At 41.3% G+C, this 16,094-nt stretch overlaps 1 protein-coding gene across 7 annotated transcripts in view; it reads right to left on the reverse strand.

Annotated features, from left to right (window-relative positions):
- Positions 1–16,094, reverse strand: part of sh3pxd2aa (SH3 and PX domains 2Aa) — a 113,213-nt gene that overhangs the window by 9,103 nt on the left and 88,016 nt on the right. For 4 of the 7 annotated variants that reach the window (XM_056371747.1, XM_056371750.1, XM_056371749.1 and 1 more), the window contains 2 exons: positions 14,593–14,706; positions 9,689–9,772 (listed from right to left, as the gene is read on the reverse strand). In XM_056371747.1, coding sequence (XP_056227722.1) covers positions 9,689–9,772; positions 14,593–14,706 — 198 coding nt within the window. The remainder of the gene's footprint in view (positions 1–9,688; positions 9,773–14,592; positions 14,707–16,094) is intronic. The other 3 variants (XM_056371753.1, XM_056371754.1, XM_056371751.1) reach the window with 1 other exon arrangement.

Raw genomic sequence — 16,094 nt, forward strand, 5'->3', positions numbered from 1 at the left:
CCCCTCCTCCTTGTCCTACACAATAATATCAAACAGCTCCTTCTCAACCTCTCCCCCTTCGCTGCTTGTTTTTTTTATCCATGCAAGGCCTCATTCAAGCTGTTTGGACCCTGATGCAGCATTTGTCTCTCCAGAGGGAGATTCCTCTTCTAACAGCAGGCCTACATCAGGGCCTCCCTCGAGGAGATAAGATATTTGGACCGAGATCTCCCCTCTCAGATCCCTATCTGACCGCCACTCCTCTCTCACGCTCTGCTAGGCTTCCAAGACCCTGTAGGGAAAGGAAATCCTACAATGGGCTTAGTCGGGAGCAGGAGGTTAGGGGATTAAAAGACACCAAGGCAAAAGAAGACAGCAGAGAAGGGGATGAAAGATTGGTCATTGGATCAGACCCAGGCTTTCCAGCAGCGGAGGAGATGATCAGTGGACAGTACATTGGCTTATTTCATTGGATAATGAATTGGTTTGGTGTGCAGTAGAGGAAAAATCATCTACATGACTTTTGTGGCAGAAAATGTGACAGAAGGGAGGAAGAAACTGTTATAGGATGAGATTTAAAGATATATAGAATAAATGGGACCTGAGTTAGAGAGGAGAGAATGTGACCTTAGATGGCTGAGGGGAATAAGATGTGAAAGGCAGGAATGATATCTCAGAGGTATGTGTGCATGTGTTTATTCATGTGGATGCATGCTTTCAATAGGTGGGGTATGTCCAGACGGCGGGGATTGAAGTTCCCCTTCTGCCCGTCATCTCAGAGCAGCTGAGGTCAGTAATGTGGAGCAGAGTGGGATGTCTGGCATTGAACCTGGGCTCGCCAAGCATGTTGTGTGTTGAGGTGTGTGTGTGTGTGTGTGTGTGTGTTGAGGTTGGGGTGAGTACTTGCAGATGGACAGGGAATAACAAATAGGATGGCTTACAAAGGAATCTGGAACATCTACCTAACTGTGTGCGCTTGTTGTACATTATCATGTTGTTGCTTTAAATTCCCTGCGGAGCCCAATGAAAAAAAAAAAGAAAGATTAAATTAACCACATCCATTAATCACATCTGTGCGCGCGAGTCTTTCGTGGGCTGTACACGTGCCTCAGGGTCCATCTCTGTCTGTGTGTGTTGGCGCCAGTGTCACACCGCGGGGACAGAACAGTGAGTTGAGTGTGCAGTCAGCGAGACTCTATAAATCAGATTAGGGACCTGCTGTAAATGATAGCGCTCCGTGAAAGCACACTGCCCTCAGCAGGGTGGGAGGGGAGGGATGGTTCCTATTGAACCTCGGAGCCCGAGACACCACCCCTGCCGAGAACACGATGAGGTCACACTGTTGTCAGTAGCCAATCTCCACTTCCAGAGAGGTCGAGACACCCTGACCTGGCTTTGTGTCAGAGCAGCAAGAGGAAAAGTTGAGTAATTTAATTTGAGCTCCAAATGTGCCCTTGTTTTATTGTCTAGATATTGGGATCATGTCCTTGTCGTCTTTATGAAGCGGCACCTAAAAGGCGAAGAAATCTGTCACCAAACAGGCTGCATAGAATACGGCGGCTTTCTTCCATTAGCAAATTGCATCCTCAGAGAACATAAGTCCTAAGTGATCGGGATTTTTTGTCCTTTGCCAGTGCCACTAAATCAAGCTGTATCTCAAAGTGTCTGTGCGGAGCTGTAAAACTTCACTCACCCATTTCTTACTGCCTGCTCAGCAATGCATGATCAGGCAGGGACAGTGGCGCCTCTGTTCACAAAGCAAAGACAATGTGCAGGATAAGAGGAGAAAGGTGGAAAGACTGAAATTTGGTATCGGTCAAATAGCTGCAAGTAATTATTATTTTCTTAACAGTGCTGGAACTTTCAAGAACAACATACACTGAATCAGACCGGTGCTTGTCTTAACTTTCTGGCACTCTGGTGCACCAAGCAATTCACCACAGGCACAAGCCACTACCTGCACATACTGGAGGAAGCACAGCTGAACAAAGTTGAGGCAAAGTCAGGCCGACAGCGTACAGTAAGTCTCGCAACGTCTCAGCAACAGACAGTAATACAGACACAAAGCAAAGAGTGGTGGTGAATGAAAAGTTGGAAAAATCCACAGACAAGAAGTTTGACACAACTCCAGTCAGCAGCAGCAGCTGCAGTATTCGTGGTGAGACTATTTTTGATGGTGGAAAAAGAGCTTTCTCGTCCCAGAGCTCTTAAGCTTGTTTGCAATGTAGCCAGTAAAACTCGCTGCCATGGGAAACTCTTCTGTCCTCTCTAACCTTACGTGTGGCTTTATCGATATGTGTCCTTAAACCAATAAATCACAGAGGTACCCAGCGGCATCTCAAAATCCCTAACCAAGCTAAAACCAAGTTGGCCCTACTGAATATGTAACACAGCGGTGCCCTCTACACAAACACAAATAACTGCAGTTGTTGATCTGATCAATCTCCATGTTTTTGGACCGGCTGAAACACAAATGCCATTGGTGAGCAAATCTGGATACCAAGGGCTGTATTTCATTTACAGTACAGCTGCCTCTGATTTCTGATCACATGACTTTCAATGAAAAACATGTGCTGAAAGTGGGAAGTGCATCAAACTGTGAGTGTGCAGTGTGTGTTGTATTGTATTTTGCAATTCTGGTTACCTGTGAGGATGTTAGCAATTTCTAAGTCATGCTAACAGGCATAGTGATTAACTGTGAACATTGTAATTTGGCCATGTCCTGCAAATGCCTAGAAGGTAAGCAGTGACATTCAAATATGCATGCAAGAAATGATAACAGAGGAGACATTGTTACTTGGCAAGACGGTCGGTTCAACTCGGTAATGAGCCGTGGGGCAAAAATAAGCTGCTGGCCTCCCATTAACTTCCCTCATCCTCCCTCCATCTGTGTAATTTGAACAGCTGAGATACAACCTGGCCCCAAGAGTGGTGTGTGTGTGGTAATATTCAACATATGAGCACAAGGCCTTTGATTTTGACACAGGGTGCATCTCCATGACACAGCTTTGAGGTTATAAAGCATGAAACCCATATCAAGTCAGTTCATAGTGAGCTGTAACGGTAAGGTATGCTTAGAACTACTTTGTACAAAGTGTTGTTTAAACACGTCTAAAGGTGTGTAAGTGTTTGTACCTGCTCTGAATGGTCACACTTGATGACAGGGCATATCTAAAGGCATCACATAGAGGGGTAAAAATGTGGATACTGGCAAACATTGCCGCACATGTGACGTTTCACTTGGTTGTACAAATGAAAAATGACAGAAGTAGTTCCATGATGAATTAAAAAAAGGGAGGTCCAACCCAGATGTGTCTCGCTCACCTCACACACCAAGTCAATCACTCTCTGAGAGAGGTCTCTAAGACCTGCAGGGGCTGGTCAGTTAGTGCTGACCATAGAGTTAAAACTAAACTTTCAGCCATTATGCTGCCCACAGCTGGAACCAGCTCCCAGAGGAGATCAAGTCTGCCCAAACTGTAACTGGCTTTAATAAGAAGCTAAAAACTGCTCTATTCTCCTCTGCCTTCATCGACATTTTAATCTTGCACTTTGGTGAGATATTTTCTATTTTATAATCTGTTTCTTTTGGGTTTTTTTTTTTATAAAAACAGAGATTCATACTGTTTTCTTATTGTGTGTTTTTTACTTCTATTTCTATGTTTCGTTTATTTCTGTTAAGCACATTGAATGACTTCTGTGTATGATAATGTGCTATACAAATAAATGTGCCTTTCCTTGCCTATGAAGTGGACATGCTTCTCAGGCTGTCAATAGGAAGAATACTGCCTATACCAGGGCTGTCACAGTATCAGATTTTCACTTCACGCTAATTATCGCCAAAATAATTCACGATAATGATATTAGTGAGATCTCTATACAATAAATAAATAAAAATGCTATCAGTCAAATTAATCTTTAAATTTGTCTATAGTATGTTTTGTCTCTATTTTTGGGCAAATGAATAAGACTCAGATAAAAGTGTGGGGACTTGGAGAGAGAGTCTGTAACCACAACTGTACAAAAGGGTACAAAAAGAACAATTACACTTAATGGAGGGTGAAAAGGCAACAACATGAACTGATAAACAAAAGATCCACAAAACTTAATTTCATATCGTCAATTTATCAGAAAACTATTGCTGCTTTATGTGAATATAATGAACGTTCGTGCAGTTCAATTTTCAACCAAACATGAAAAAGCTCATATGACTGTCCCAAACATTATTCACAAAGAAAAAAAAAATGCAGCCCTCCTTAATAACAGTACAGAATAATAACAGACGTCTAATCGTGAGTCTGCGCTTTTCAGAGTCCAGATATAATATTTTCAGCTTCATGTGTCAGCTCTGCTCAAAAAAAGATTTTGTCCCAAAAAGGGATATGATATGGTGTGATACTATATTCTGATATTGAAACGGGCTATTGTCTGGAGACCCTTGGGGAGGAGGGATCCTTGTTCAATCAGGAAGTACAGAAAACATCTCAGAAAAGACATGGCAGGGTTACAAGATGAGCTGTCTCTTGTCATTTTTTTCAATAAATCGAATCTTTTTGGCGCTCCCCGCTACAGTTCCTTCTCTCAGTGTGAGGCATTTTACATTAATGTGCCAAAGGTAAATTACATTATTACTTTTAAATCTACTGTATGTCGCCATGTTGCAGTGGGTATGCAATGTTATGCTGTTAGTTAGGATGCCAGTGTATAAACACAAGGGCCAGTGTTGTGCTAAGTGCATGAAAGCTCATATGGTGTGACACTACTTCACACTGTGTGACAGGTTCTGCTCAGTGGCTTTGCTTGTCACTTGTCACTTCATATGATCCTGAGCTGACAATTTATTCTTGCGTTTGATAACCTAAACCTAGGTTTAACCTGCGTTTTGTCCTTTTTAACACTTCACTGGTCCTGTGTCAGATACCAAGGTGCTATACAGACACACTTTTTGCATTGACAAATTGTGGTGTGGTATGGTTCGTCCTATGGTGTGACACTATATCATGTGGTGTGACATTCAGAATTGTGAGAGTAAAAAAGGCCTGATAGTGATAAATCATTAAAATGTCAATTCAACACATGGAAATAGTATCAGCAATAGTCACAAGCATCAGCAGTGCTGTAAACTCTACGCATCACAGTCACGTTGGCTCTTTTCCCCTTGTCCTCATCCTTATCTGTTGTTTATTTTTTGTCTGTGGTTGTCGTTGTAGTCCTTACAGTTTCCTTCTTATTCTGCTTGAATCTTCCACGTCATTTGTGATTGAAATATTTGCATAGGTTTTATTTGATTGTGAAACGGTGTGTCAGAATTGATCTAAAATGCAATTAATCAAGTGAAAGCGTAAGTGCATGTGTAAAGAAATGTGGCTTAAAATCAAGGAGCCATCACAGTATACAAATCAAAAAAAGTTAGGCATGTTTAAATAAAGCAACACAAACATATGAGCCTCTACTCTAGGAATGTAAAATCTAGGGTGTCTCAACATGGCCTCCAAAAGTATTTCATGCCCTCATTCTCTGCTGGTGACAGCCAGTCGGGTGACTCATCTACGCTCTATAGCGGTTGAGGTCCGTGTGATTAAATACAGTCAGCAGATTGGGCTGCTGCCCCACTTTCACACTTTCCACCGGCTCCTCTGGGCCAAGTCTCACTGTGCTGGGAGACATGTCTGCTTAGGTAACACTCCAGGAGACCTGGCTAACACCGTTCCCCTGACCTGATATACTGTATGCTTCATATGCTTTGATTCCAGTCCATGAATGACGGCATACTGTAAATGGTAAGCCTTAGTCATTTGAACCTGTGAGTAAAATGTTGCTGGTTTGAATCCCTAAATCAACTGTGTGGGGGAAGTCAATGAGTAACTAACCCTTCATCAACTGCCTGAGATGTTGAGTCTGTAAGAATATTTATTTTATGGCAGAGTTTTTAAAGGGTGCAGGGGCCCAAGTTGTTTTTCTAACAATGTATTTCTGTCCTGTACTGCACAAGTCACTATATGCTCTCTAGAGTAGAAGCACATACAATTCCAGGTGAGTTTACCCTGCTCCATCTCCTCTGATTAATCTCTAATCTATGCCCTGCTTCCCGAACGGCCAGCACCTGGAAGGAGGCGATAACACGAGCCGGGCCACAGTCAGGCTATATTATGATAATGAGAAACCAAAATTGTTGTTGGAGCATTTAGAGGTTGCACAGGTCCAGGAAAAGCTTCTATAAACAGAGTATAACTACAAGGTGTCTGTTCAAAGCCCTGACTAATCCTGGACCCAGACAGGTGCCTAACAGACAGTCTGAGAGAAATCTGGATGAGAAAGCGCCGACTTGCCCCCCGAGAGAAGTGACTGTTTTTGCAGACATAGACTCACGTCTCTCACTCAGCATTAAATCAATAGTGACTCAACAAAACCACAAGTAACTAAGCAAATACAAAAATTAAAATCATGCAAGAACATTTCCGTGCTTCTCTTATTTTCTAAAGAACTGAAGGCAAAATGCAAAAGTCATTAACGGCATTTTTAACCTAAGGGAGCTTGCTTTAATTAAGCAGCAACACTGTTATGCAATCATTTATGTTCACGGGGCTCAGTGGCCGTCAAGGTTGTTGCATTTGTTCTGTGGGAGCCGAATAGCCTTAATTATCCAAATCTATTTAATGCAGTCCAATTATTTTGTTGCTCAGTGTGAGCTGAAGAGCCTCCAAGTTTGATGGAGTGAGATTTGAGATTTTACTGTCAGAGCTGACTCATGGCCACCCAATATGCTGCTCCTGGTAGATAGTCAGGGCCAGCTGTTGTTGGCTGACTATATAAATGAGATTGTTTACCATGTGGCTGCAAAATACGTGAAAGTAGAGGAGAGTGGGGCCACAGGAGGGGCTTGGCACTCGTAATGTATGTTTGTTTTTTACAGAATATGGGGAAGGAGTGAATGGTATGTGTGGGCAAATGAGTTTTAGACACTGACATTATAGTCTCTCTTTTCATTTCAATGATTTCTTCAAAGACAATTATTATCCACATTTGATCACTTGAATGTCCCATATTTTCCTCTTCTCCAGTGTTTTTATTTGAAGTGTTGATCCATAAGAAGATATATTTGTGGTTTTAAGAGTCAAAAACCATCTCAATGTAGTTCTACATCTCCTCTCTCAGGCTTCTCTCTGGAGCTCTAGTAACAACAGGTCGGTGAGCCAATCAGAAGAGAGGAGGCTCTGAGCCTCTCTTCTGATTGGCTCACCAACATTGACTGTTTTCTGAGAGATCCAATTAAAATACAGCATATTTCAGGTAAACACTCTAAGAGACCAAATCGTGCAAAGTTGAATGATGGGTCCTGGTGGGCGGGGCTTGGGGCATGGCTGAGAGCGGCGATTGCTTTGTTGTGACATCACAAAATTACAGACGTCCTGACGACTGGTTTTAAGGCTCAGTTTCTGAATACAGGCTGTGTGCATTTTTCTGAGGACTGAGCGCTTTGATACTTTCACAGTATTAGAAGCTAGACCTGCTTTATAATCAAAATACAATCAAAATAATCAAAATACACCGCCGCCAAACAGCACATGTCAAAACAGCTGCCTCTATTATTTTCTATTATGGTCTTTACAGCCATCTGAAGGCAGTGTGTATCTCTTGCATCCACAGTCTCTAATAGGAGAGTGAAGTTGAGCACTGTCAAGCCACAATTATGCACAGCAGATCTGCTGGTTGAATTTTGTGCAACCAGACGCCTGGACTATGAAGCAAGTTGAACATATCCAGTATATCTTTTCGTTGAGCGTAACATGGGCCGTCCTTGATGACCTGTACCACGACGCTGGTTATCAACTGGCTCAGAAAACTCTGGGTTTTCCTGGAGTAGAGTTGTATATAAGTACAACATCGTCAGACCCATGAATAAAGTACTTAATGTGATATGAGAGGAAACGCTGATACCTGCAGGTGAGCTCAGTTATACCCACATCCAAAAGTGATATTCAACAAGATGAAATGTAAACAAACTAGAATAGAAAAGAAACACTAGAAATCATTTCCAGTTATTAAGGTCAGACTGAGGATATACTGTAAATAAGTACAGACATTATTATGAAGTTTTTTAGAGTGAGTATTTTTGCTTTTTTGTCTGATGGTGAACAAACTATTATGAACATGTGGTGCAGAAAAGACTGTTAAAACAATGTCAGACTGTTTCTGCTGCCAAAGCAAAGAGGAGAGAAGAAAAGTAGTTGATGACTGATGTGGTGAAACTGAAATATTCATTTAAAATCATGGAAAATACTGTATCATTTTTTCTAATAAATACACATCAAAGGGTTTAGTTTTTATTTCTGATTACCTCCTCATGTTATTCTGCGCTGCAGTGATGAAATAAGAGTGTAGAAGTATTAACGCTGTCAGGAATCCTGTCAGGACTAAAGGATCTTTGTTCAATTAAAATAAAGCTATAATAGTTATTATGTAGTTATTTATCGTGATTAACTCTCCCCCTGTTTCTTTGAAGTTCTGTTTTAAAACCAGAGTGGACACATGGAAGGACTCAGCAAAATGATTCGTCTGATCTCTAAAAATATCTGCTGTTTGTTATTATTTGTCATTTTATTGTAAACTCTTTTGTCCCAGTCAGGATCCTGTAGGAATGATGACTCAGTTCTCCAGGGATCTGATTGGTCAATAGTTTGGCTGTTGACAGGTTTTGATCCTCTGAGGTTAACTTGCTCCAGAGCTGGTTAGGAGCTCAATATAACCCATGGTGATTTACCTCAGTAAGAAACTAATCCCCTTGCTAACACCGAGTCCTGCTCCGTAGTACAGGCCTCAGTACCAGACTGCTGCAAAATTACCATGGAAACCTCTTTGCTCGTGTGTACATCAAACTTGTCGATATAAGGAATGGATCTACTACAAATCAACATCCATCTCATGCCTAATCAATAAAAACCCAAAGTAACACCTAATTTATGTTTAGAATACAGAAACACATGTTTCCAAAAGCAAAACTGTTATTTCAAAATCCAAATTTATTTGTGGATCATGCCAGATATAATATAGACTGAATTAAACCTCAAAATAATTTCAGAAATAAAGAAATACACCATAAACTAGACTGCATTTTAATTCTACTCTCACTGTACATATGACACTAAGGTGGCCTTTAACCACTGAAGGTGATAGATCATTGTATGCCAAATAAAATGGCACACTATGTAGGGAACACATGATCACGAGATTTTCAACACGTCCAGAGAAAGTTCAAAAGTGAATTCAAGTTAAAAGAGACGTCATCTGCTCCTGTCAGTATATTTGAGCTGCTGTATTCTTATCTGAAACTCAGACAAAAAGTTTCCTCTGAGGAAAACTCTCCACAGGTTTCCCAAACTGTCAGTGCGTCATGAAGAGTCCTCTGTTCAAAGGGGATGAAAGTATTGAATGTGATTGGCCATGACCGTCACGTCCTCTGACACGGCAACCTTTAATGTATGATCATGTATTCTTTCTGATCACACTCCATTACCAAGTGCTGCGGAGATGTGTCAGGCATGGCTGCCCACAAAAATACCAAAGTCTTTGACTGTACTCTGTGCTGTTGGGTTCGTGGAAATAGAACAAACAGACTCACTCATGTGAGTTATGTGTACATTTACCCTAACTATGAATTCTGTTTGTGTGTGCGACTGTGTGTTTGTGTGCCTGTTGTCTCTATGTTCACCTCTGCTCTGCTGACGGTTGACTATACCCCCGAGGGTCCAGCGGCGGTCCAGCCTCTTCAGATGGGCCTTGCGTCTCTTAGTAACTGATGAGGATGAGGAGCAAACCAAAGGAGAAAACAAAAAACAAACAATCATGGAGTTAGTGTGAGAAGCATAAATTAGCAAAGTGAACAAAGGCCAAAAAAAAAAAAAAAAAGCTGTTGTCAGTAGCAGAGAAAAGGTTTCCAAGGGACAAATAAACAGCTTCTGTAAGTCAAGTATGAAGCCAGCAGATCATGTTGTGCGGTGATAAAAGGCTTTGTAAGTGTATCCAGTTAGTTACTGTTTAATAAAAACAACACTGTTTTAAATTAGTTTACATTGTCCAAAAACTGACATTTTATTGGCTGGACCGCAACAGTGGGGCCAGGCCTATAAACGTGAATGTCGCTGACTGACTGAGTGATGAAGTTACACTGTTGGTAAAGTACATGGTTGGTAAGTAAATAGAGCCAAAATCACAGTGTAGCTGGTGGTTTTGTCAGGCAGCGTTGCGGTTATAAACTAGCAGCAGCTTGGAAGCGGCTTGGAAATAACCGCTGGTTAACATATGGTGGTTAAATTTCAGTCACTATTTCATACTTGTTCCGTTGTCTGACAACAGCAACAGAAAAACATGTAAATGAGAACAGCAGCTTTATTGGGAAGTGGTCCAGCCAAATACTAGGGCTTGACCTTGTCTTGTTGTATTTTGAGGGTCTTCTTTTCTTTTCTTTTTTTTTTTTTTTTTACATTTGAGCGGGGACAACAGAATGCACTTTGAGTTACCAATTTAAAAAGGTAAACCTGCAGAGCACCTGCAATAAATCCCATCTACATAAATCTCATGTTGACTTTTAAGGAGCAGAGAGCCGTTAATACATTTACCGTTTACATACTTCACACCCCCCCCACACACACGCGCGCACACACACACACACACACACACACATGAATGTGAGACAAAAACAAAAATCACAGCTGCCTTCAGCTGACAGAGGTCGTCAGCAAGTTTTTCCATATTTCTATCCCCACACATCATCACAGCCAACAAGTGGGCATCTTGGTGCAGTGTTAGGTTTCACTCTGACAGGAAGGTAAACGGACAGCTTCAGCAGGACTGTCATAAACACACAGCGTTCTCCTTCCAAGTCACACAAAGTGGCAAAGAGAGAAGTTTCACTGTGTGCTGTCCAACCACAAACCTAAGCTCAGTCAAAGGAATTTTTTCCCAATAAAACTATAATTTGTTTGGACTATGAAATGTTTAAAATGGGGTAAAATGCCTTTTACAATTTCCCAGAGTCCACAGTGGCATCTCTAAATGACTTGTTTTATCCGACCAAAAGTTCAGTTTACAAAGATATAAAAGAGAGAGAAGGAGCAAACACACTGCATTTGTTGTGGTTTCTTGAATCCATGACACAAATCTAGAAATAAGGAAAACATTTCGAGATTAAGCATAACGTTACGCAAGGATCCATTTATATGTATATACACTACAAACTTGCATTAGCTAACTAATTTCAGTCTAGAATTGAGTCCAAAAACTTTATATTCTTAAAATAAATCTGCCATTCCAGTGAGAATATTTCAAACTATTTGAAAAGAAATCAACTTATTTCAAGATTTTTTTTTTTATGAGTGTCAATATCTGTACACAGAAAGAATAAGGTAGGCAACATTACTATATTCTGCACAGAAGAGCTCAGATCAGCTGATCGTGCTGCTATAAGCAGTTAACTGATGAGGTCTACATGCAGTATCTCAATGGGAGTCTACTGTATTATAGTCTGTAGCTGTTGTGTGCTGAACTCTCAACCTCTTTCACTCCTTATTAGTTCAAACCTTGTATACTACATTAGCAGTGATCGCATGATATCTCATTTTCCTATAGTGCGTTCCCTGAGGCCAGATGAAGAGCAAACACATTAATGAGGGGAAGGACGGACAGAAACAACAACTTGTCTCCCATCTATCTATCAACTGTGGTAATCTAATTCCTCCTGTCAGTTTCTCCATCTTCTGTCGTCTCTTCACTGTCTTATCTCTCCATCTTTTCCTTATGCTCGACATCCGCCCTCTCCCTTTGTGTGCTTCTGCTCCTTGTCATTTCCGCTCCCTTTTGATTCCTCTCTGCTTCCATCCATCCCACTAAGCGCCACCCTGCTCCTGTTGACCTCCTAATTGAAATATCAGCTAAAGGGAAGGCACGAAGGGAAATGTTATTTCGAGGTAATTTCAGCGGGGCCAGGCAGCGCCTGTCGGTTCCTCTCCAGCGAGCCGGGCTGTCAGTGGAATTAGGTTACAGACCACGCAGAGATAATGAGATGTAAGAGACGACAGGAAGCGAGAAGGGGGAGATCAGAAATAAGAAGTGACGATGTGTGCAAACACAAAGACACCAGGCCTAATGGGACAGAGGATGGGGGTGGGGGGTGGAGGGGAAATGCTGTGTGTGCGTGTCTGTGTGTCCGTGTGTGCTTGTGTGTGTGTGTGTGTTTGTGTATTTGTACTATTCGATTGAAAGACTTATGGAGTGAGGACACTTTATCTGGTCCTCACATCTTCTAAGGGCTGTTTGAGGTTCAAGACGTGGTTTTAGGGTTAGGACTAGAGTCGGATTGAGGGTTAGGGTTAGGGGCATTTAGTTTTGCATTATGTGAACGAGGGTCCTCACAAAGACAGAAGTACAAGCATTTCTCATGTGTCTGTATGTGTCTGTGTGTATACTTGAATATGCAGAAGCTGTGAGCTCAGGCCCCTCCTGCATAAATTCACTCGAGTGCCTTGGTTCACAGTGAAGGAAGACAGTGAGGAAACCAAATGTAATTTGGAGCGTGTCCCTTTTAACATAGCAGCCAGATCCAGCCCGGCTTCAAGGATGATTCCAGTTTATTACCGTGGTTTAGATAAAATGTCTTAACCCTCGACTGCATTTGTGTGTTACCCCCATTAGATCTCTTTTTATTTGCTGTGCCGCTGCTGTGTTCCAAAATCTCAGCAATTAAAAGAGCACTCCACTGATGTAGCATTGTGCTGAACTCACAATAGACGTTTTAAAAATAAAAAAAAAAAAAAAAAAAAAGGATTAAAAATTGTTACAGCAGAGTGAGACACATTGTCTTTTTATTTCCACACATTCTCTGGCGCCCACAACTCGACTGCCAGCAGTTTGCTTGGAGATTCAGGTGTGTTATGCCAGTAGCGGCTTGTGTCTCCTTAGCCGCTACTGGCATAACACACCTGACCGGGCTACACGGGTCTCACACCCCCATTATTTCTTCTCTTTCAAACTTGGAGTCTTTAGCCCCAACTGAGGCTGACTCAAGTGACATCACTTATGTAAAATGACATCACCTGTGTCTAAGATTATCTGCCACTGCCGTTATACTATAAATTGGCATGTAACTGTTGCCATGTGAAATATAGCTTGCTGTTATTGGATTAACCTGTTTTATCACAGACAAAAACAGTAGGAAATTGACCACAGAACTAATTCTAAAAAAACAAAAAACAAGTCGCTGCTTAAAAAATTGCACTCTTTGTAAAATGACCTTTACTTTGGTGAGTACATTGTTATCAAGACTGAAAGAGACCGTGGCAACAATGGCCAAAGCTTTAATAATAAAACTTTGTTGTAATACAATTGTCCTTTAAAGGTATTTGATCTTCTATAGCACAGCACGCCAAATCAAATCTGAGTAAAAACAATAAAGAAATGAAAAAGCACAAATGTAGTCCCCATTAAAACAATACAAATATCCAATCCACAAGCATCAATGCTCCATATCCATCAAGCTGTTATTTCACTGTCTCTGTCACAGGCACTGCCGACATCTATTAAGTGTGTGAATGTGTGAGTGTTTAAAAAAAATCTGAGAAATGAATGAAACAGAGAATAACAGTAACAGCAACAACTCAGCAGAAGCATCTTCATTCTAGCTGTGTGTGTGTGTGTGTATGTGTGTGTGTGTGTGTGTGTGTGTGTGTGTGTGTGTGTGTGTGTGTGTGTGTGCGTGCGTGCGGGTTATGACTTGGTTTTAGGTTTTATCATTCAGTTGTGACGGTTAAGGTTAGGGTAAGGGGCCAGGGAATGCATTATGTCAATGATGAGTCCTCACAAGTAAGGGAGTGTGTGTGTGTGTGTGTGTGTGTGTGTGTGTGTGTGTGTGTGTGTGTTTCAGAATGTGCACAGTTCAATGAAGCATGGTGGCTAGCACGTCTTAATGTGAGAAAAGAAAATGTTTCTTACATAATCCAGCGGCACCTACAGCATAATAAACCTTTGTTTCATTACCTCAGACTACTGCAGATCAACTGTGTGCATGTGTTGTACACACAGAAGAGTTTTACAAGTATTTCTAAGCGTGGATGTGTGCATACTTTTATTTATCTCTATTGGATTCCTTTGGTCTAAATGCAGAGAGGAGCTGATGGAACAGTGAAGAAATGCTTCACTCCAGCAGACAGACTAAACATTCGAGAGGAAAAGGTCACAACAAAACAAGGCTCCTGCAAGCGTTTGCAGCCTCCCAGGGGAGCTGAAAGGAATTTTCTGTGGTGCCAAAATATTGCAAACCCATTGGCTGCGGTCTGGTACCATTTCACCATGGTGCTGCGACTGGTCTTCGAGGTTCCTAATACGTGACTGGAAATGTGTTTGTGAGTGTGTGTGCAAGTAAATTCTGTTTACTGCGTTCAGATTGAGATGTGAGCACAAAAAAAAAAAAAAAAAGAAACCACCCGCTAAAAGCCATTATTGAGAAAACATTGCCTGTTCCACGCAGACTTCTCGAATAACGAGTCAGCCAGATTGACATTTATGTCTTTCTGTGTTTTATGAATCTAATAATGTTGTGTTTGTGTGTGTGTCTGCGCTAACCCTCTCCAGTCCTGGAAGTGCCAAGATCCAAATCATCTCTGGTTCCATTCTGGGAGTCCAGGTATGTGGCCGGCACCCAGCCCTGCTCCTCTGCTGTGCTGACAAACCACCAACCTGGAGAGAGAGAGAGAGAGAGAGAGAGAGAGAGAGAAGAAAACATAGAGAGATGAACATATTAATGCTGCTAACAAACATCAAGGCCTGAGGGACGGCAGTGAGCATCATTCCCATGTGGTGATTTACAGCAAACAATGGAAATTACCCGCCACTACTGCTAGTCTGTCAGCTGTAGCACAATGCACCATGACTGTAAATGAGCGTGCATTGGCACTACAGCACATTCAGCTTGTGTATAATGCTGCATGCCAAATATGTTGGGCTTGTGTTGGGCTGCTGTCATCCCCAAGCTAAGTGGCTCCAAGTTAGCCAAATCAGCATTATGTAGTGTAATAAACCTACAAGCCTACAAACATGGTAGCAGCGCTGTGAGGCTGTGCTTAGGTACAATGGTATTTTGACTGAAAGGCTAATATCAGCATGGCAACAGACTCATGGTAATAATGTTAAGATGATTATGTTTAGCAGTTATATGTTCACCATGCTCATAATCTTGCCATAGTTTTGGTTTTACAAGGAAGTAGTTAGAGGATCAGCAGATCAGCAGACTGTTTCTCACCAGACAATTTATTTTGATGGGACCTAAAGGAAAAGTTGGGGGACCACCAAAGTTCTTAGGATTCATTGGGCCTCATGCAAGAACCACTCATACAAACACATTCATTCTTAAATGATTTAGGAGAACTTTCCACATTCACCAATCTTCTCATATTTTAAACTTTCTCTTTGGGAAGAACTCAGTTTACAAGCGGTGCAGACCTTTTCGTAGGAGTCGTGCAATTATTCAGCTGTTATCCAATCAAAAGTCTTTCACCAATGGATTGTATATTTCATTACTTTGGAGCAATTTTGAGTTTAAAAATTCTGTATACTTCATAATTATGTTGACATTATCCTGTCCGAATGATATCATTAATATGTTATTAATTTAAATTGGCTATTGATACTATTGTATAACAGTACAATATCTATATGAACATCTCAAACGATTTAAATTATGCACTAAATGAAAGTTAATTTGTCTCTGTATGTAAAAAAAATCAAAAGGAAGCGTACCAGGCTGTATTTCTACAAATGTGTTAGAACTTGTTAGAGCTGCAACTCCGCGCAGACAGACACGCTGATCCAACCCTATTCCACCACATGTCCACGTGTTCGCCAGCTTGGCTATTATGACAAGATTTTATCGGCATTGGCATTATTTTTTGTGCCACACGTAGTTTGAAAATATTTCAGCATCTCCTCCTGGTTTTGAAGGGCTTTGCATCAGACACCACACTTGTGTGCCTGGGAGACGACAGATGGTGCCGTCTATGGTGCAGAGTCTAATTGATCTTCTTCTGAATAATAGAAAATATTGAACACAATTGTTTGACAGCTCCTTT

Source organism: Seriola aureovittata, chromosome 3, assembly GCF_021018895.1.
Source record: "Seriola aureovittata isolate HTS-2021-v1 ecotype China chromosome 3, ASM2101889v1, whole genome shotgun sequence".
NCBI classification, from domain to species: Eukaryota; Metazoa; Chordata; class Actinopteri; order Carangiformes; family Carangidae; genus Seriola; species Seriola aureovittata.